This window comes from Streptopelia decaocto (genome assembly GCF_964273445.1).
Source record: "Streptopelia decaocto genome assembly, chromosome: 5".
Lineage (NCBI taxonomy): Eukaryota > Metazoa > Chordata > Aves > Columbiformes > Columbidae > Streptopelia > Streptopelia decaocto.
In genome coordinates, this window is record NC_138659.1 from 66,350,314 (window position 1) to 66,371,035 (window position 20,722).

At 39.6% G+C, this 20,722-nt stretch overlaps 1 protein-coding gene across 5 annotated transcripts in view; it reads right to left on the bottom strand.

Annotated features, from left to right (window-relative positions):
* The window catches only part of EIF3A (eukaryotic translation initiation factor 3 subunit A), a 31,576-nt gene extending 11,079 nt beyond the window's left edge, over nucleotides 1-20,497 (bottom strand). For all 5 annotated transcript variants that reach the window (XM_082052402.1, XM_082052405.1, XM_082052404.1 and 2 more), the window contains exons 1-14: nucleotides 20,345-20,497; nucleotides 16,465-16,655; nucleotides 16,133-16,269; nucleotides 13,345-13,508; nucleotides 11,935-12,134; nucleotides 10,761-10,969; nucleotides 9,569-9,740; nucleotides 8,428-8,532; nucleotides 7,745-7,843; nucleotides 6,910-7,026; nucleotides 5,755-5,940; nucleotides 2,847-3,194; nucleotides 2,228-2,332; nucleotides 60-173 (exon numbers count right to left, since the gene is read on the bottom strand). In XM_082052402.1, coding sequence (XP_081908528.1) covers nucleotides 60-173; nucleotides 2,228-2,332; nucleotides 2,847-3,194; nucleotides 5,755-5,940; nucleotides 6,910-7,026; nucleotides 7,745-7,843; nucleotides 8,428-8,532; nucleotides 9,569-9,740; nucleotides 10,761-10,969; nucleotides 11,935-12,134; nucleotides 13,345-13,508; nucleotides 16,133-16,269; nucleotides 16,465-16,655; nucleotides 20,345-20,393 — 2,196 coding nt within the window. In that variant the 5' untranslated portion in view covers nucleotides 20,394-20,497. The remainder of the gene's footprint in view (nucleotides 1-59; nucleotides 174-2,227; nucleotides 2,333-2,846; nucleotides 3,195-5,754; nucleotides 5,941-6,909; nucleotides 7,027-7,744; nucleotides 7,844-8,427; nucleotides 8,533-9,568; nucleotides 9,741-10,760; nucleotides 10,970-11,934; nucleotides 12,135-13,344; nucleotides 13,509-16,132; nucleotides 16,270-16,464; nucleotides 16,656-20,344) is intronic.
* Nucleotides 20,498-20,722: the final 225 nt, after the last annotated feature.

Below are 20,722 nucleotides of genomic sequence, written 5' to 3' on the forward strand. Positions count from 1 at the left end.
AACCCACTACTTTACATTCACTGCTAATGGGTTTTATCACCTGAGCAGAAGTGCCTTACCCTTTCTTCTTCCTGTTGCTCCCACAGCTCCATATCATGCACTCTTTGCTCTTCATAAGCAGTCTTTATCAAAGGAATTTCTTCTAAGCGCTTCGCTCTTTCAAAATAGTCAATCTGAATAAAGATAACACACCTTTAGCACATCATAATGCAAAGACCAAATCTGGAAGTCTCAAACTTCAGCATTTTCCAAAGAAAACTCTGATACCTGGAGACTTCTCCAATATATCAGATACATTTTGTTTAGTAAGAGCAACCACACTGGACCAGATCAAAGGTCCGCTTAACCAAGAACCTGCCTCTACCACTGGCAAGTAAGTGCCCTTCTAGGCAAGGATGCAAGAACAGAGGCAGGCAGATATACAATACTCGCTCAGCACCATCGATCTTCAGCTCCCAGTATTTCCTATGTTTAAGTTTTTTTATGTATTTAGTAGGTACTGGTGGATTTCTCCTCTTGTCCTTTGGAACTCAAAGAAGCTTTTCACATCCATCAGCATACCTGGGAAAAAACTCCTGCGTGTCTGTGGCTCACAGCATGAAGGACCTTCTATCTACAAACAGTTCTGAACATGGCTCCTACCAGCTTCCATCTGATGCTTTGCAGTTCACTATCACTTAAGTGCAAGAACAACTACTCCACGTTGTCAGCTGTTACACCAGGTACACTCTCATACTGCTACCACATCCTCTCTTCAGAAGTTTTTTGGACATACGGGTGCTATTTTACATAGACATTTCCACATCACTGATAATTCTTGTTGGCCTCAAACTTCCAGTCCAACCACACCCTTTTTGAGATAAAGACACCAGAACTGCACACAGTGCTGCAGAAGCAGAACCACCAAGTTCTCACTGCTAAGAATGTTAAGTTTGAAGCCCATAATTTAATATGTAAAGCTAAAGATCGGGGGATTTTTTTTTTTCCCCAACTTTCCCTAAATATTTTGTATCTATCTAAAGTGAACATCATTCAAAAACTCTTCCTTTTACCCCACAGCTGCTAGGTTTTCTTTGGTGAAGAACCTTGTAAAAAGCTTTTTGGAAAATCCAACTTAGTTAGAACAACCAGATCACCCTTACTCACAGGTTTGTCTTGACAGCTTCAGAGAGCTCTAAGAGGAAGCCCCAACTTACAATTCATTCACAGAAGCTACGCAGACCTTTCCGGGTAGCCCATATTTACCCAGGTGTGACTTGTAAATAGTTAACCATGAGGCAGTGGTGTCTTGCAAGAGGCTGTACGTCTCAAATAGCGATAAGGTGGAACGGTTGTGGCAGCAGGGGAACTCTGTGGAGGCTTAGCAGCCAGTGATCCCTCTCTCTCTCTCTCTCCCTCCTCTTTCTTTGTCTCTAGACAGAAGCCCCCCCAATGCAGTAAGCATTTTTGCACATCTTGACTTAAACAGATATTGTGTATTTGGGGACCTTGAGTGCTGACTCACCTTAATTCCAACCAAGGGAAATCGGTGAATCTGAGTCACCTTTTCCCCCCTGTGTTGGTGGGACATGACACCAGGTGACTACTAATTCTACTGTTTTAATTCTCTGCTACTTTGCTCAGCATAAGCATCAGACTTGCAGACCTGCAGCATGAGAGATCTTCATTGCAATCTTTTTAAGTAACTTGCCAATTTCTAGTATCAAGCCAGTTTTAAGTGAACCAAATTACCAACTGTATCATATAATCTCTGTTTCATTCTTGAATATAGTTGGAAGCCCCGAGTGAGTTTCACCTTGCCCAGGTTATGTATTTCTATTTAACTATGACAACATGTGCCTCATGCTTTTATAGCCACCCAAGTTTCAGGGAGATCCTATTCTACCATCTAGAAGGACTAACAGAGTTAATTAATTTAGCTTCTCTGTAATAGCCTCACTTTCTTTGAACATTTAATCTTCTCTGAACGTTTTCCAATTACAAGCGTTCCCAACTAAGACTCAGTTCACAGCTTAAGGGCCCTTTTTCAAATCAAGTTCATTAATTAGAACAGATTTGTATACTGATACTAGAAACTCAGATGGTTTATAACACATTTACACTTTTTTTTAGTTTCACACAGTAACATTTTCAACACCAGTATCTTTTCTCTCTCTCAAAACAGAAGTTCACAATCACTAACTAAACTCTTGTATTAACATTGTTTTTTACACTTCCTCCTTGGTACCTTTTTCTCCTGATTCTTCAGACGTTCCTGAAGTTCCTTCTTTTCTTTTTCCAGCTGTTCAACTTGTTTAGCCATAATGAAGTCAGGATCCAGTTCTTCAAGATCCTACAACAAAGTACAGTTATCAATACAAAATTAAGCAAACACTTTTCTGTTAAAAATATGGTTGGTTTATTTAAACTTCTCTGCAATTTTCCCTCTAACTTTTAAACTAATTTGCTTCAGAAACACTCTCTCCTCTGGGTAGCTTGTATTTTATTTTTTAAGATCTCTAAAGCATTTGTATCTCAATTTTTAATTGAGACGCAGTCCAGGTACTACAAATGGAAACTGGAGGTTTATTCTGTATTTCAGGTATAATTTAACAACAAAGGGAAAAACCCAGCTGGATTCAATTCCTCCAGGTAAAAAAAGGTCATATCCAAGCACAATATTAAGGTTTACTTACACTGGTAAGCAAATTAAATATTTAAGTGACATACTGTCTCACTTTTAAGAGACTGTTCAAGACCAGTTACTGTATAAAAATAAGAAAAACCATGACATTCAGGCAGCTTAGCAATGTAACAGCAAAAGCATTAAAAAAGTAACTCAAAACTGCAAATAAGAAGTTGTCTACCTCAATATCAATATCTTTAAACGCTTTGGCTCCCAGTTCAGTCTTCTTAATCTGCTCCAAGCGCTCACGAACAGTCTTCTTTTTGATCTGCTCATGCTCTTGCAGAATTCGCTCCTTCTCTCTTTCCTTCGCCTCCTGGCGCAGTCTCTCTTCCTCAGCTTTCCGGACTTTTTGCAGTTCTGCTTCACGCTGTTCAAGTTCTTCTTTTTCACGCTGAATGTTCAAACTTTCAAGGCGCTCTTTTCTTTCCTCTATAGTTTGACGACGTGCAAGAATACGCTGATGCTCCTTCCTTGAATTTTTTAAGAAGGCAGTGACTGCCTGTTGATGCTGTTCTTCCTTCTCTTGCTGAATTTAAATTAAGGATAAGACAACGATGGTTACAAATGGAAACTGGAGGTTTATTCTCTTTAAAAAGGCTTTCAGAAAGCACAGCAAACACTTCTCAAAGAAAACTCTAAGTTAGTTTTACTCTCAAAACTTTCCAACTGTGTGGAACTACAACTGGAACGGCAAATCTAATCACTCATGCAAGTGAGATAACATGGTAGTATCAACTGACTAGAACTGCGTGCACGTGGAGAAAGCTGTCGGTATCAGACGCACCTTAGGTATGATATTTTCACACTTCTTCTGTCAAAAAATATTGCATACCTGCATGTTAGTGATATTTAAGACTCTAACTGAAAGAGGGGTAGAGGGTCAATCTTGTTTGTCTCTGCAAGTGTTAGCAAAAGTAGCACAACACGTACTGTGTTTCACCAAAGCTCCCTTGCTTTTAAAGTTCTCAGTTTTTCCAAACACACTAACATAAGAGAAAAACATCCTAAGTGACACAAAACACTATCTGTGAGATGATAAAAAACCTGATGATTGTCTCTCAACAATTTAGGTATAAACTCTCTACATAAAACCATTTTAATTAAACAATAAAAAGCACTAGACGTCTAAACACTAGCATATAGAGTATTTAAGCAGCCTTCTCACTCCCCCACCATTCTCCTCCAGAGCACCTACACAGTTCTTTGTAGAGATTCACGCTGCACACATTAAGAGGTGTAATTGTGCCCGTTTTAATCACTTCAGCAAGCAGCAAAACACTCCAGCCCAATCAGCTCCCTACGCTCCCTCAGTCACGCTGCTCTCGAAATGTGAGCTGGCTCGGAGGTATTTTTAGTCATCTGTCACTTCTAGGGCACTCAACAAAAACAGTGAAACATCCATTCTTTGCTGTGGATCTGCAAGCACTTAAAGATAAGTGGAGGTGCCAGAAACACAAAAATGAAAAGCTTCAGATAAATTTAACAAATTTGTGAATTATGACAAATCTAACAGAAATTAAGCTTTTAAGCACACGAAAAAAGTGAGAAGTTTTGATCTGAATAGTGAAAGAAAAATGATATCAACTTGTTCTATAGCTCCTCTAACCACACAGATTGGTATTAAGCTTCCTACTGTATTCTAATTTTATAAGTGTAATTACTACCATTTATGTCTTATTCACCTAATTGTACTAACACCTCAAATATAAAACTATTTGTCATTTCCATCTATGATGACAGTTTTTTCTTTCAAAACAATCAATCAATAATAAAAGCTTTTTAGGGTAAAATCTACATGCAACTATTTTGACCTTAAACACTATAAAACAGCTAATGTATGTTCAAGCTAACATAAGCAAGCTACCATTAGGTGTCATGACAGTCCTACTTTGTGTATTACTTAATATTTCAACCCAGATAAAGAGTCTACATGGATATCTTGCTATCAGCTTTTTTTCCATAAGCACAAATTATTTGATATGTTCAGTATGAAATCCTTCTTTCAGAAACACACAGCAAAAGAAAAAATTACCACTCTCTTTTGAGAGAAGTGAAGGTTTAACTTGCCGCAACCAAAGCACGCTGGGAATGCGAGAGTGATTTACACCTTGTTCCAAAGGGCTCTGGAGAACCTGAAATGTGAGCTCATCAGGAGTCCGACCTTGAAGCCAACAGCCCCAGCAAGGAGGACGGGGAGGGACAAGGACAGGTCAGTTCTTGAGCTGTGGGATCTTTTGTTCATGTCTTTAGATTCCACTACGAAGTTACATTTCAGGTTCCTCACCACAGCAGTTTCCCCAGGAAAAATAAAGCAAGCAGGCTCCTGGATTTTCAAAAATGCACGCATAATTTGAAACAAATCTTAGCTCTAGGCCCACCTATGGGTAAGGTATTACTAGGTATATCCTAAACCTGATACATGCCAGACCGGTAATGTAAACTCAGGCCTCTGGTGTACATTTTGACATGACTTTAGTCAAGACATAACACTCATTAGTTGAGTGCGTTAAGAACAGCACAAAGAGCTGACTACCACCAACTTAATCCACAAGTATATAAATGCAGCCCACCATTACTGTCAAATTATATCAGAGATCTGAAAAACAGAGCAACACATTTCTGAAAATAAATAAATGTTCAAAAGCACTCATCTGTACCTAACTCAAATCCTTGCAATGTCATGCTAATCATCAGATAGCTCAATACCTCTCCTATGTCAAGGAAAGGTAAACCAAGTAACTCCTTGGTGTATAGGACCTCACAACTTCAAAACAAGCTCGTCCTGCTAAACCAGAAAATATAGATCTATTAGAACAGGTGAGCATGTAACAGATGTAGAAGGACACTTTGTCATCAATAAATACATTAATGCCACGCTACATTTGCATGTATTAACACCTCAAGGATCAATTATCTGTTCTGCAATAACACTATTGATTACCACTGCACCGAAAACAGATTACTGGAAGGTCAAACAAGTAAAAAGTAACAAAAGGCTACATAAGGTCAACAAATAATCATCCCATAACGCACCTGGGGGCATGTCAGAATTTGTCAACATTCTCAGAAGACTTAAAATGACTTACCAGTAAGTGAGGAGGCTTAATGACTGCAAGAGCCTTAGCCAGAGCTGAGGACATAGCAGTCAATTGATTTCTAATTTGCTCAGAAGGCATGCTTTGGAGTTGAGGGCCCAGCGGAGCATCTTCTCTAGTACAGTAATTCAAATCTGAGCCAAAACTCAGTGTCCGGGTAGTATGATCAAGGCGAACCTTTGGGAAAAAAATAAGAAAAAGGATTGTATTATTTACTAAGCAACTTCCCTGTTGCTCTGCTTATGACCAACATGAGTCAATAGAAGCTCTAAGCAGAAATTACTCTTTAAAAAAAAACAAACTATGAGAAATGCCAAATCAGGAGAAGAAAAATAGGACCATGAATAAAAGCTTGTTTAATTTTCATGGTTTATTTAAAAAAAAAAAAAAAAAAAATCAGTAGAAGAGGCTGAACTTTCAATGACTCCATGAAATGAGCGCTGCTAGAGAAATCATTCTTTCCTCTTCCTCCACATTAGGAATATGCAAAACGAGAATCCTGACTTTGATGCAATTTCAACACATCTAATACCTAAGCTGAAATTGTGCATTAACTCAAATGAATTAACTCAGCTTTATCTAAAAACCGAAATGGATGATTACTGAGCAACCTCAGCTGAAACCTACTTGTATCTCATCAACAGCTTAAGCATTTAATTACAGGTTGTCATTAATTCTATACAGACATCTTTACCAACAATGGAGAAACATCCCAGCCATCGGTGCACCTCTCAGACCTTGGTGTTTTACTTCAATCACTTGGTTAGACAAAACCCAACATCAGCGACTGCTGGCTCTTCAGTCTTGCACAACTAATTCAGCACACTCAGAAATTTGCATCCCTGTTTGTTAGACTTGCTTCAGAATATTCTGGACTAAATGACTGGGGCTCACAGAGCAAGTTTCAGCAAATTTCATTTCAACTTCTACTGCACTTATATTAATGCTTGTTGACCTAAATCAGAAATACACAACAGAATGTCAATAATTGTCAGTTCTTAATATATTATCACTCGCATCTTTTACTCTAGTTTATCTCCACCCATCAGAATCAATTGTCTTTCTTGCCTTCAATGTCAAACCGTTAGTTTTCATCTAACGTAATCCATGAATCCACACATCACAAAGTCTTTTTACAGCACTTACTTGTAAGTCACAATGTCTGGCTGCATCAACGATACAACGTTCCAGCTGGAAAGCATCAACAAAAGGAACCAGGGTACACAGACGAGAAAATTCAATGCTTTGATAAATCTGGGCCACCTGTATGTGAGAGCAGAAACATGAGGTATTTTTCCTCATTAAAAAGAGATCAGAAATAAAAGTTGTTGTATGGGCGATAAAGCTGACTTACTAAATTGTCGATAAATGAGTGTATGCATATTAATATAACTGCAAATACTCTTTTCAGGATTTTCTTTGTGAATTGTGTTCAACCTTGAACTAAGATAAAATGCCATTCCTGAATGGCTTCTTTGTATGAAGGAGACTGGCAGCAGTAACTACATACAGCTATGCTGCTAATTAGCCTTCAGCAATTTTTTAGCACATCAGAAATAACACTGCTCGTCACTTGTAATGAAAGCAGGTCAATGAAATGTGCATTTTATAAAACACCTAAACACACATACAAAAAAACCACACACACAAAACATCCCACCCAAACCTTACTCCAAAAAGCTTTAAGAAACAACGAATTACCTTATGTAAGACAACACAGATCCGTAATGAAGAAAATCTAGGTAAGACATTATGCCACTGTGTGCAGCCACTATTAAGTATAGATACTACAGTTGTACTTAAAATCATATACAAACCTGAAGATACAGGTTATATACTGAAAAGAATGATTTCAAAATCATAGTGGTCTTCTACCTGACAGATAAAAATTACTGCAACATAAAAGTTTCCAATTTAACATTCTTCCAAAGCATTTTCTAATTTATGTATACCTAGGAACATACATTTTCTTTATTCATACCTGCTGCAGAAGGCGAAGAATGGTATTGTTTTGCAGGTGTGGAACATACAGCTGCAGTTCAGGTTCCTTTTCAGCTTGGTCCTTGACCCAGTTCAGAACCTATCAAAATTCTGAAAAGTTACTCCATCTGCATCAACCCTTAAAAACGTCAACATTAAAGTACAAAGCGCGGTTCTTAAATACTTCTGGTTTACAGCTCAGGAAACAACAGCACTTCTGCCCAGATACTACACGGTTTTCCTGAAGTGTACCTTTTGATCAGAACACTTATAATGAATAACTAACATTTTTGTATGAAGGCGACTGACAGTGCTGGCAACGTTTACCACACTGCTAATTTACCTTCAAGCTCTTTTTAGCACCTCAAATATCTTTATTCCCACTATCAAAGAAAAAGAACATGATGTGCTTCATCAGTTGCAGAATTTACATACTCTGCACCTTTATAGCGGCTCCCTGAATAGCACCCAAGAGACCTGAATTAATTTTTATTCTATTCCAATAATCGGGTGTGCTATGTGTATCAGATGTTACGTACATATCATCATAATGGAATTTGACCAAATAAAGCCAACTACTGGAAATGCTGGCAACAGAAAAAGCTAGCTGGTATTTACCACAAACCAATTTTCAAATAATAGACTATAAATCAATTACTATATACACAGAGCTACGAAGCTTACCTTGCTGACACGGCTACATAACTTGAGTGGGTGAAAGTCTACTTCAAGCCAATTGTAAAGTTCTTTCACTTCTGGAACAACATATTGCACTACGTTGAACCTCACCTACAGTCAACAAAAAAACCCCAAAGATTTCAAGATAAATACAATATTAACAAATAGTTATGCTTTAAGAATTTTATATTGAAGAAGTTAAATAGGCACCACATGTACCTTTTAATATGGAAGACTAGTTATTTTTTATTACAGCATTCTTAATTGCAGTGACAATAACTCTACCTACACCACTTAACTGTTTGCATTTATAAAAACAGGAAAGCAGACAAAAACATAGAAAAAAGATAAACACTAAGACTAGAGTACCACCTTCAACTTTAGTATTAGCCATTTCTAAGACACAAGTCCTACTACACAGAGGTAAGCCCACATCCAAACTAAACCCACACATCTCAGTTCGTGAGTAAACTTCTGAAGTTTTAAATTGTGGGTTTAAGGCAAACTGGAAAGATATCAGAAGAAGAATTAATGCAAATTGTAAAATGGACCTTGAATGTAAGTTTTAGGCATAAAAGCAAATGACTGTAAGAAATACAGATGTCCTCAGAAAATACCTAACTATGATTGAATGCCTAAATTTTTATGAGTATCTGGGAAGGTCTGAAGATAAATAAATCTAGCCTCCCTTCAAATTAAACACATGGAAGTTTTCATAATCACTTAGGTCCTCACAGTCTGCTATTTGATATTTGAAATACATTTAAAATAGAAAAATGAATACTTGGTTCAGTTAATTATATCGCACCTTGGAGCAGGGAAAAGAGCGAGTTCTTGTTTGCAACCCCTTTTAAGCCCCTCAGTTTCAAAACAACATTTGTTGCTTGGTTGACATAAAGGACAATATTGAATCTCACTCTTTAGCGCACACAGACATTCACGTCTCCCATTACTGCTGCCATTTCCAAACAGTCCTTCTTGTGAATCTGGAATTTTACCGCTATGCTGTAAAGTCATAAAATTAACCGTAAAGCTGTTTTATTTTTTAAATTGCTGTCCCATAACTAAGCACAGTGCTCTAGAAGGAAAATAGTCCAAAAAGAGGGCTCAGTGTTTGAAAGCTGCTCCTCTGAATACCACTACCTACCATATCATTAATGAGACTGGCACGGGTCGGTGGAGCCTGCAGACCCAACAGCGTTGCCAGACGTCGCTGTTTCTCAACAATGATGCCATCCATGTCCAGAAGACGAGCAATATCAGTTCTCTCAGGAGTTATAGGAATTGACAGAGTGGCCAGAAGGACTCGAGTAGACATCCTGTTGACAAAGGATAACCCCAAAAGATGAACTGCAAGAGAACACTAGTTAATTCCTTTTCATGTATGTGCCAATTCAAGAGTAGGAATGAGTAGCATTCATGGTGCAAAACTGTGTAAAAATGCCAGCAATAACAGAAAAGACACCAAATGCACAAGAAAAGGACCAAATGCAGCATTCTTCTGTAACCAGGGGAAAGAATTTTGAACATCTTGTCATTACTTACATATGCGTGCATATATGTATGTATATATACACAGAAATTACAAAGAAATTTAAGCCACCTCTGTAAATATCAAAATACTATAAAATGAAAACACTAGAGAGTAACACCTTTAAGAAAGTTATTTTAGCTGCAAATCCACACCAGTCATTTTGACTGCACTGATATTTAAAATTTACTGTTCGAGCCAGATGTCTCTTTTGATGAAACAATACGAATGACACTAAATATTTAAATACTGACCATAGAACCCAGATGAAAAGGAATATATATAAGAATTTCCATAGAGTATTTCTTTCCACCAGATTCTGATTCTATAAAGGCCTGGCCAAGAACTTTGGGGGTTAATGCACTCAATGACTCTGTGTGCCTCAAAAGCCTCTCCAATATCAAACTTATTATCAAAAAAAATAAAGGCAATTTGGATACACAGACTTTTATATATTAAGGAAAATTTTATACCAGTTATAACAAAATCTTGTGAAGTAAATACCACCACTCAGACAAGAAAATGTAAGGAAAACACGGATACTTATTAACTTGTTTAGCTTCTCAGTCACTAACATAGGAGGAAGCTTAATTAAGGTGATCCCGATGTTTACATTATTTACACCATACCTATGTAAAATACTCTTCCTACTCTAGGTTTCCTTTGAGGTAGTTAGTACTGGCCACCTGAAGCAGAGCTGCTCATAGCCATACATGTCATCTGCTTCTTTTGAGGTACAATTCAGTTTATTTTTGTAGCTACAGGTTTAGAAAAAGAATCTAAGATCACATTAAATATCATTCCCCACCTCTGCATCTCCTCTTGTGTGAGATTTTTCCGCATTTCTCTTGATAAGTGATAAAGTCGGTGAAGTGTGGATGCATGAAAAAGAGCATTTCCTGATTTCCAGAAGACGGTTGAGACTTTGTGATAGTAATTTGCCATCAGTTGTGGTTTGGGTGGTTTCTTAGACAGTGCAAATAGCCCATGAATATCCTCCACTGCTTTGAAAGCTTCCTGAAAAAACCCCAAATACACTACTTTTAGAAAGTTTTTTGCAACCCCTAAGAAAGAGAAAAATATACATTCACTAAAGGTTATAAAGACTATAACATAATTAATACCACAGAAAGCTGTGATCTTCAGTTTCACCAGCTATATAAAACAAAATACTTCTTTCCTAGTAATGGACTTATTATTTGGATATACTGCAAATCCATTAACTATCTGCTTAGCATTTCGTAGTTAATGATTAGTTAGTGTAATTTTTTGAAAACTGGTTTCTCTCAGATTTAAGCTACAAACCAAGCGGGGAAGAGTAAGCCAAATCAGAGTAACAAAAATTCTACTATTTTACCATTATACCAATTCTACTATTTACTGATTTTATCATTCTTCATTATTTTTGTGATCAAAAATGGGTACAGTTTCCCTAAAAATATGTATAACCTTACATAACCAAAAAGGAAACAACAGAGAACATTCTCCAAATTCACAAAACCAAAAAATGTCAACACTGGCTTTTTTAAGGAAAATTGGACATGAGAAAGGCTGGAAAAGCAAGGCACTCCTTTGAAAAATTTGCTTTGACAGTGCCCTCACTGGCTGGACAACCAGCAGTGCTGTGGCCCAGGGCTTTAATGTTGACCAACCACTGCCCAGCGGTCTTTTCCCTGAGAATACGGGAAGGCAGGGGGGAAGGTGTCATCCCCACCTTCTCATTTTCACAACTCAGAACAACTTCAGCCACTTCAGCACTAATTTCTACCAGCAGAAGCTTGGTTTGAAATGCTACGTGAAACAGCAATCCCAAGAACAACAGCCTAAGTATTCAATATCCATATTATCTGTAGATATTAAAACTTTCTTCTTTCGCTATTATTCTGTCTTTACCTTGGAGAATATACTTCAAAACACGATTTGCATGGAACAGATTCCAGAAAGGTTGAAAACTAGAGTGATTCCAGGCACCTGCTGCCTACCTGCCAGAGCTCCATGCTGATAGCGCTGTCGAGCTGCACCAGCCTGGTCTCCAGGTGCATCGACTGACTTTCGGGATTGTTGAGGTTGATCGCTGTGCTTTGGTTGTGATGGCGCTGGATCTGCCCCAAATGCATGCGCAGGTTATCGCAGAGTTTGCGGAACTCGGCTTTCCGCGTGTACTGCAGGCAGAACTTAAAAGCTGCAAAAATTAATGATATAAATGAAGAATGCTCACTAATGTTGACTTCATGGTAGTTCTAAATGGGATTCAAAGATGTAAATCGGGACGTTTAAAGAATCTTCATTTACAGTCCAAAGACATACCAATAAGATGCAATCTAACTGCCATGCACAATGAATAAGTGACAACGTAGAGCACTTCCATCTTGACCTCAAAAAATGAAGAAGCTTAAGGGAGTACTTTGAATCTCTTAAAAATGTTGTAATTTAAGCAGTGATTCTAGCTTTTATGTTGAACTAAGTGCAAACAAAAGTCTGTGAGTGGCATTAATGTGGGAAAAAATTCTCAAGTCATCTAAATATGGTAAAGTTAAATGAAGCTTTCCAGTGACTAGAAATGACATAGAAAAAAATTGCCTTTGATCCCATAGTTCCTTTCAAAAATCACTGTTGCTCTGAAAATTCTAAAGCATCTCTACCAGAAACAGGCAAAAAAGGAAGTCTCGACACTGTAGCGCAAAGACTCAAACACACTGAAACACCTAGAACCCATCTGACAGCCTTCTTTCCTAAGGTACTCACAATTTAAATACAGAGCTAAAAATCTAATGGACTCATTTTTCAAAAATACAGTGCCTTAAGTTATACATACAAAGGAAAACATTCCTCTATCTCTCACCTTTCAGCTTAACATGTAAATATTCATTCTTATATATTCAATTTGTGCAGAATAACACCAGAAAGAATCAGATTAGACTTTTTCCTATTACCTTCTGCATAATATTTTGCTAAGTTACGTCTGTGTCAAAATCGATAGCACATCAGAATTTTACAGTATCCTGTGATGTACACTAGTTTTTGAAGTTAGCTGACATACAATACTGTAATGGAACACACATTTGCCATTCTGGGTAATTTTGATCAGTAAGTTAGAAAAAATAAAAACACAGCACCAGTAATTCTCATCGTTATTCTCAGTATGTCCAGGAAAACACAACATTTTCCTTACAGGTTCTGTTACAAGAAAAGATCAGTGTCCAGAAACCTCAGTAATTTTAAGGAATCTCTGTAATTATAAGAACAGTACGTGTGTACCTACATATGCTAAAGAGATTATCGTATTTCCAACTCTAAACCAATTTCCAAATAGAAATAACCTTTAATTTTGTGGTTTTACAGGATGTAATAAAGAAGTCCTAGATCTCATTGTTTCCATCTTTTCGACTTACCTTGCTGTGCGATATCATGGTACAGGCGTTCCACTCGAGAATTATTTCGTAGAAGATCCAAACACTGTCTATAGGATTCCCACAAAAATTTAACCCAGGGTGTCAAAAGCAGTCGGTCAGTACGATCCTGAGTGTCTTCTCCACTCACAGCACTCAAGAGAACACTACAGTTGGGGCAGGGGGTGAGGAAAATAAAAGAGTGGTTTATTCTCCACAATTCTCACCGATTTTTCTTATCAAGATCTAAAATGAGACTGGACAAAACTTAACAGCTAATTGCTGCTCGACAGTTTACTGCTTATTTTCAACTTTTTTCCCCTCAGACTTCTCTCTTTCCTTTCAAGGATATAGATAAATTTTCCTGCTGTTAAGTTTCAAACTTTGGCCCCTGCATACGTGACTGACACGCACAAGCTCCAGAGATAAGAGACATTGGGAGTTTTTCTATCCTTCACATAAGTAATCCAAAGGAAACTAATTCCAGGATTTTCACCTTCCCTCTTCTAGCAGGGAGCTGTGCGCTGTACTTCTGTTAGACTGAAATATCACTGTCTACTCAGACACTTTCCAAGTTGCTGAAACTTCCTTTTCAGCCACCATCCATGTGCCAGAGAGCTCACTTCGTGTTGACACAGAAGCAAAATGTGCCTTACAACCTGCAGACATCAAAAACTAGAATTCTTACATTAAAGTATCAAATCCTTTAAAAATTCTAACATGAAAAAGATGCTTAACAATGTAGAAGATACAATAACCTTGCATTTAGTGGCTGTAACTGCATTCCCTCATTCACAAAAATACAAAACTGGACAGGATTCTCAAGACACTGACACAATGCTATGGCCTACACAATCTGCTCTGCCATCCTGGAACAACCACTGCAGACAGGTCTATAACCTTCTCTTTTTTTGCAAACAACAACCTCCAAAGTTCTACCAGAAAGCCTTGCTGTTAATGTGCAAATCCACAGCCTTCTACTCCACATCTTTGTGAGCTTTATTTGACCACTATAACGCCATTCCTCAGTCGCCTACACAAGACAAAATGTCCTCTACTTTGAGAATTTCTTCCATTTTTTTGTCTTCACTAAATATGGTTTCAACTTATTTCGTTTCTGTGCCAAAATTTTAATTGAAACAATTCCCATGATCTCCTTTTGTCATTACAAGTAATCAGTTTCTCACTGGGCAATGTCTTAGTCGCCTTCCAATTTGACTGCAAACATCCCTTCTGTATCAACAGCTTTACTTTCCCCTAGGTTATATCTCTGGCATTTCTTGAATCTAAAAAATTAAATTACCAAATAAAATTCTAACATAATCAGGTGTCACCTACCCTTTGGCATGCCCATACTGAGTGTTACCATATTTTTAACTCCATGTACTACTTCTTTCCCTCAAAACTCATATTAAAGACCCAAATATTATTATAATCAAGATAACAACACACTAGCAACTGTTCAGATCACTACTCAGTCCTACATATGAATGCTGAGAAAACAGTCTGCTCAGATGTGTATCTGCAGAGCTTCAGTACCCAAAATACCTGCTCATCCTTTTAAACCTCTAGAAAAGAAATTATGCTGTCACCCAACACGAAGAGAAAGCTGACTTATCTATTCATCTCAGAGAGGACAATTTTCATGGTTTAAAAACCTCTTTTATTCCAGAATCAATATTCTTACAAAAATCAGTAACAAAGTGTCACTTTAATCTTCAGACCACACTTAGGATGTCTAATCTCAACCCACCTCCTCAGAATTTTACTGTTACTTTTCCTAAAATTCTCCACTTATGTCTTAAGATCCTTTTGTTATCTCTTTTGGTATCTTCTGAAAGTTTTAATTTGGTTCAACATATGGAAATTGTAATTGATTCCTTACACTTCTTGATTTTTTTTAAAGGATATGGACAGATGGCCTCTTCCAAACTCAACTGGAATGCTTTAAAACATTTCTTCACCCGCACCGTGTCACCCCTCTTCCACAGATATCACCACATATAAAGCCGTACTATTGGAGTTAACGTGAGCATTCCCTAAATCCACAGATTCATCTGAAGAATGTAAATCTGCAATTAGAGTTAACCTCACTTTGCCTGAAGCAGATTAGGAAGTTCTCCCACAAACCATCCTGACAAAAGAATAGTGACTTCTCGCAGAGCTGGAACCGGGTTTCATCCTAACCTGGCACCACTTGTCAGTGAAGGTGTACACACAACCTAAAGCAGGTATATTTACTGACACTTTTTTCCATTCCTTCTACATTCTCATTATCCATCTAATTACTAATAACACTCTTATTTTACTTTTTATGCCCTTTCTTCTGTTATCCCATCAGTTACGCAAACAAGCATAAAGTAACATTTCCTTTTGTTTGTACATGCACAATGTAGTCAGAAGGACTGGAGGTTATCACATACAGGAATTAAATTGGTCTAATATAATTAATAGCATTTGTACATCAACTGATAATGAGCCACTTTCAATAATAAACTCGCCAATACCACTACAGATGCAGATACAAGTAGATCCTAGAAAGCGCTGACCCCACTCCCAGAATCACTCCCACTGCATCTACAATTTCTATTCTTTACTACTTACTTTCTTTACTTGGACTTAGGATTTTATTCAACGCAAAATTCCTGTTTTTTCCCTACTTCAGAACACTACTAGTACTCCATTTCAAATCCACCATTTCTATATCTCACTTCTCTGAATTGCCATTATCCTTCATGAAAATAAGGATACTTTGCTGTGCATTGGTATATTTTGAAGACAGGCCACCTACCTTTCTGGAGTTTGAATGTTATCTAAGTCTTCTATGTCCAGTACCATCTGCTGGGATTCTTCCTTAGCTGCTTCTGTTTTTTCTTCAGCTAATTTTAAATAAGCCCGAACAACATCCTCCAAAGATTTGATGTTCACCTACATCAAAGGCAGAAAATGGGAAGATGTTTCTACCCACAACTGGCAGCAAATATTTAAAATGTAAATGCTACAGAACCAGGAACACCTAAAAGGCAGATGAATTCTAACTCAAGACGAATCAGTTACTTTTAGATCAGATCAGCTGATATATACCATGCTTGCTACAAATAAAAAAAAAATCAAAAGCCATACCTGTTGGCAAATATTCTTGTACTGGTACAGTCCTTCTTTCGCCAGATGACTCTTGCGGAGATCCACACAGAGTTCCAGGTACTTCAGCATAATCGGCTCGTGGATCTTCTGCCATGTTCGGTGTTTTTTACTTTTCATAACATCGTAGAGAACATCTAGGGCAGGCTGCTTTTTGCCGACCTCAAGGAATTCTGAAAGTAAAATCCAGTTAGCAAAAGACTTGCAAACCAGAAGATGCAGTGTTTTTATGCTTAACGCTGTAAACTTTTAGAATTTAATCCACTCTAACCACAGCTCATCGATGGTTTGATTTAGCTGGCCATACCATAACTGCTGGCAGATGCAACTGCAGTGGCAGCCTTTCCATAACATAACTGGCAAATGAACGCAGATGTCTCCATTAACATGAAACTTTCAGGATGGCAGAGATGTCTCTCCATCCATCAAGGCAAAACTGAGCGCTTCATACATATTAATAAAACATATACATCCAGTTTTAAAGCTAGTTTCATCAAGGACAACGAATACACACCACGAGGCTTGTGGTACAACCCCTACCAGTCCCATTCAACAAGATGCAAACCATCCAGTGAATGTGACTCAAAAAAAAGTCCTGCCCTCAAGCCCAGAAAGAAAGAAACTTCACTCAGAAAAGCTGTTTGGATTTTTTTTTCAACTTAGAGGAGTCTAGAGATTCAGTTTATAGAACAGTTACACTAAAAGCTGCTACAGCACAACTGAAGGTTTTTTAAAACAGTTTTGTTGCTGAAACCAGTGTTGCGTTTATTCCTTTCCTAAGCTGTTACTAACAGCATCTCTCAGCATCACAGCAACTCCCATCTATGACATAGTGCATGCTCTGCTCAGTACAAAACACAGTAAATCACCCACAAACAAACACCGAAGCAGCACTGCCAGCCACCAGCACACACACAGGCCCTACACTAAACATACCCTTAACTGCAGAAAAGCAAGACAAAAGAATGCTGAGAATGGGGAGTAAACAGGCCTCTTAAAGGCCGAGGGGTGGCATCAGTACTTCTCACTTTGGAAAACCCTATATTCCTAAAGAAATAAAGGCAGAAAGGATTAGTATGGGCCTGCTCCAGGTGCTCAGACATCACACAGACCTCTTAAGTTTTTGAATCTTAGAATCAAAGCTAAACACGGCTAAAAGATGTATTTTCAAAGTAGCAGTGCTGTTTTAATTTAAGGACTTGGGGCTTAGTTTCTGTAAATAACGACCTCGCATAAGATGAGCAAGTTACTTTTTATCAAAAATGTACTGTTACATTTAAAGATAGTTAATGTTACAATGTGACAACATTCAGCAGTATTTTTTTACTCATGAAGGTAATTCTAGTTAAGCTATGCTCCATCCAATAATTTACACTGTTATTCTATCTCAGCACTGCTTTTGAGGCAATTACTGCTCAGCTTTACAATTTTTATTTATGAAAATAAACTTGAAAGGCAAGTTTAATCCTGCAATAATGCCAGGCCACTCCAACCAGAGCTCTCAGTGGTCGATAACCAACTGGACAAAGCACAAAATTAATTCATACTGTTTTGAAACTTTTAATTAACTCTGGTCAAGCAAGTTTGTACCAGTAAGCCAAATAATTAAAGCTCATTTAATAGACACTGCAGTAAAAGCACATGCAAAGTGAACATGAAGCATTAAATCCAGCACACATCACCGTGCCTTGCAGCAGAAACTGTGTTATAGAAACAAAGGCTTGTAACAGACAAAACCAAAGCCTTAGCCCCTGAATAAGCTGTAAGAATCACATTTCTTCCATTTTCCTCTGTTATACCACTTAAAATGTTAAAAGGTATCCAAAACAGCAACTGATGCTCTGAGAGGACATGAACTAGCTGACACACATTGACAACTCATCTATTGCTAACCTGAAATCCCAAATTAAACTAAATTTTCATCTGAGGAAATGTACATCATTAGAGAAGGTGACAAAGATGTCAAGCATTAGTCAACATCTCTCACAGAGAACAAAGTCAGTATCTGCAACAATAAAATGCTCCCAGAAGTTGCATTAGACCCTTGCCTACAAAGTGATGCCAGATTCTAACAATAGCTATGGGTTGGCTTTGACCTACATTTATTGTTTATAAGGAAAAAATAGCCTTTCTTACATATCTGCACATTTATAATCATTCAAGCTCTTCTTATTTCCAAACATTTTCTATGTATGCTGAGGTCACTGAGAACCTGAAGTATAAAGTGGTCTTAAATGCTCACTTAAGCCTTACACATAAAATGCAAACACCGAAACTCTGGAAACTGCACCAAATGTTCCAATTTGAAATGTCAGTTCAAAATCAAACTGCTTCCTGCAACATACAACCTGCCTTAGATACAACTTCTCAGCCTTTATTACACTTGACCACAGAGGAACTGAGCCCCTGCAGTTTGCAATACTTGACACTGTTTGTCATGTTTCCCATTCAGTCTCCTGAGACTTAGGATTGTGTTTGTCTAGAGAACGCTCCCTTCAGTTCCAGTCCCTCAGTTCCACTCTACTCCTTCAGTTCATCAGAATTCAGTAGACTTGCAGCAGTGCAAGAGATGTGAATTTAAAGCTGCTCTTCAATACCAGGAGAGCAACAAGAAAATGTCCAATTTAAACAGTTTAAGATCAATATTCCAGGAAAGTGACTTGCTCACCAAGTAATCACCCAAGAATTCATTTGGAAATTGATTGAAGTTGATTGTATCTTTCATCTTTTTATCTTTCTGGGACTGAGTTTTCAGGTTGGACTAGATGATCTCCAGAGGTCCCTTCCAACCCCAACTGTTCTGTCATTCTGTGATTTTATAATGAATTTCAGATTACAAATCTCGAGGATGTGCAGTACTTCATTTCACATTTTCTTGTTAAAATACCAAGTACTTGAATTATGTATAGTCCCCAGACAACACAGCCTCTTCAGCTGTCATTTCAAGACCCATACATCATCTGTAATTTTTCGATGTCTTTAAGTGTCATCCTGCAATCAGCCCTGTGACAATGAAGGGTCTAAATGGTCTTGCTAAGTGCTTAAAATAGGATGCTATAAAAAAAAGAAGTGTCCAAGCCATATATTTAGCCTGAAAGGAGAAAGCTGATAAATATAATCAGTCCAGCTTTGTATGTGTCTGTCAGTGATAAACAGCTACAGTGCACTCCTCCTTGGTTTCCATTACAGGGGTGAACTTATAGAAATTTATACATTGCCGGTGCAACATTGAAAGAGTTTAATCATTTGCATTCTCACCAGAGTCACGTCAAGGATGGGACTAAATACGAAGCCCACATGAAAAAACAGGTTCGGAAATCCCCCCGGAGCGGGTGCGAGATGTAGGCCAGACACCCCACGCCAAGCTCCGGGCCGGCCGACAGCCCCTTCCCGCGGGCGGGCACGGCGGCTGTTCCGGGCGCTGGGCCTCCTGCTGAGCCGCCGCGGAGCCCGGGCCGCGCTGCACAACAGGCGCCCGCCGCCGCGACCCCCAGAACCCGCCCAGCGCCTCCGCCCGCGGGCGGCCGGGGGCCCCGCCGGGGCCGGGAAGGCGGAGCCGGGCAGGGCGCTCTCCCCGCGACCGCCCGGGCCTCGCGTCCGCCATGCGGCGCGGCGCACGCCGACAGGCCCCGGCATTTCCCTCCGACAAGGAGGCGCCGCGCCGCTCCCGGGAGGCCTCTCCTCAGCGCCAGGGAGGCGCCGGCTGAGGCCCCGCGCCCCGAGAGGCCGGCAGAGGGGCTGTGGGGGCGAGCACGGCACGGCGTGGCCGAGGGAGAAGGGCGGCGCACGCTGCTCGCCACGGCGGGGGCGGGGGGTAAAAGGCGAACCGGCGGTGAGGGGGAGGTGGGCGGCCCGCACTGACCGTTCGCCCGCTTCAGGGCGTTCTCGGGCCGCTGGAAGTACACCGGCATGATGGCGGCGGCCTCTCCTCACAGGGCGGCGGCGGCTCCGTGCTCCAGCCAGGCAGCCTGCGAGGCCGGAAAGAGAGGGCGGCCCGTCACCCGCGCGCGCTGACGTCGCCGGAAGCGGAAACCCCTCCCGGCGCGCGGGCGGGGAGGCTGGTGGCGGCGGGGACTGGCCAGCCAGCGGGAGGCGGCCCTGGGGGCCGGGCCGAGCCGAACCGGACCGGGCCGAACCGAACCGGACCGGACCGGACCGGACCGGACCGCGCAGCTTCGCCGTCCGTCTTAGCCCGGAGCCTGTCCGAGCGGGAGGCGCGAAGACCCGAGCCCCGGAACGC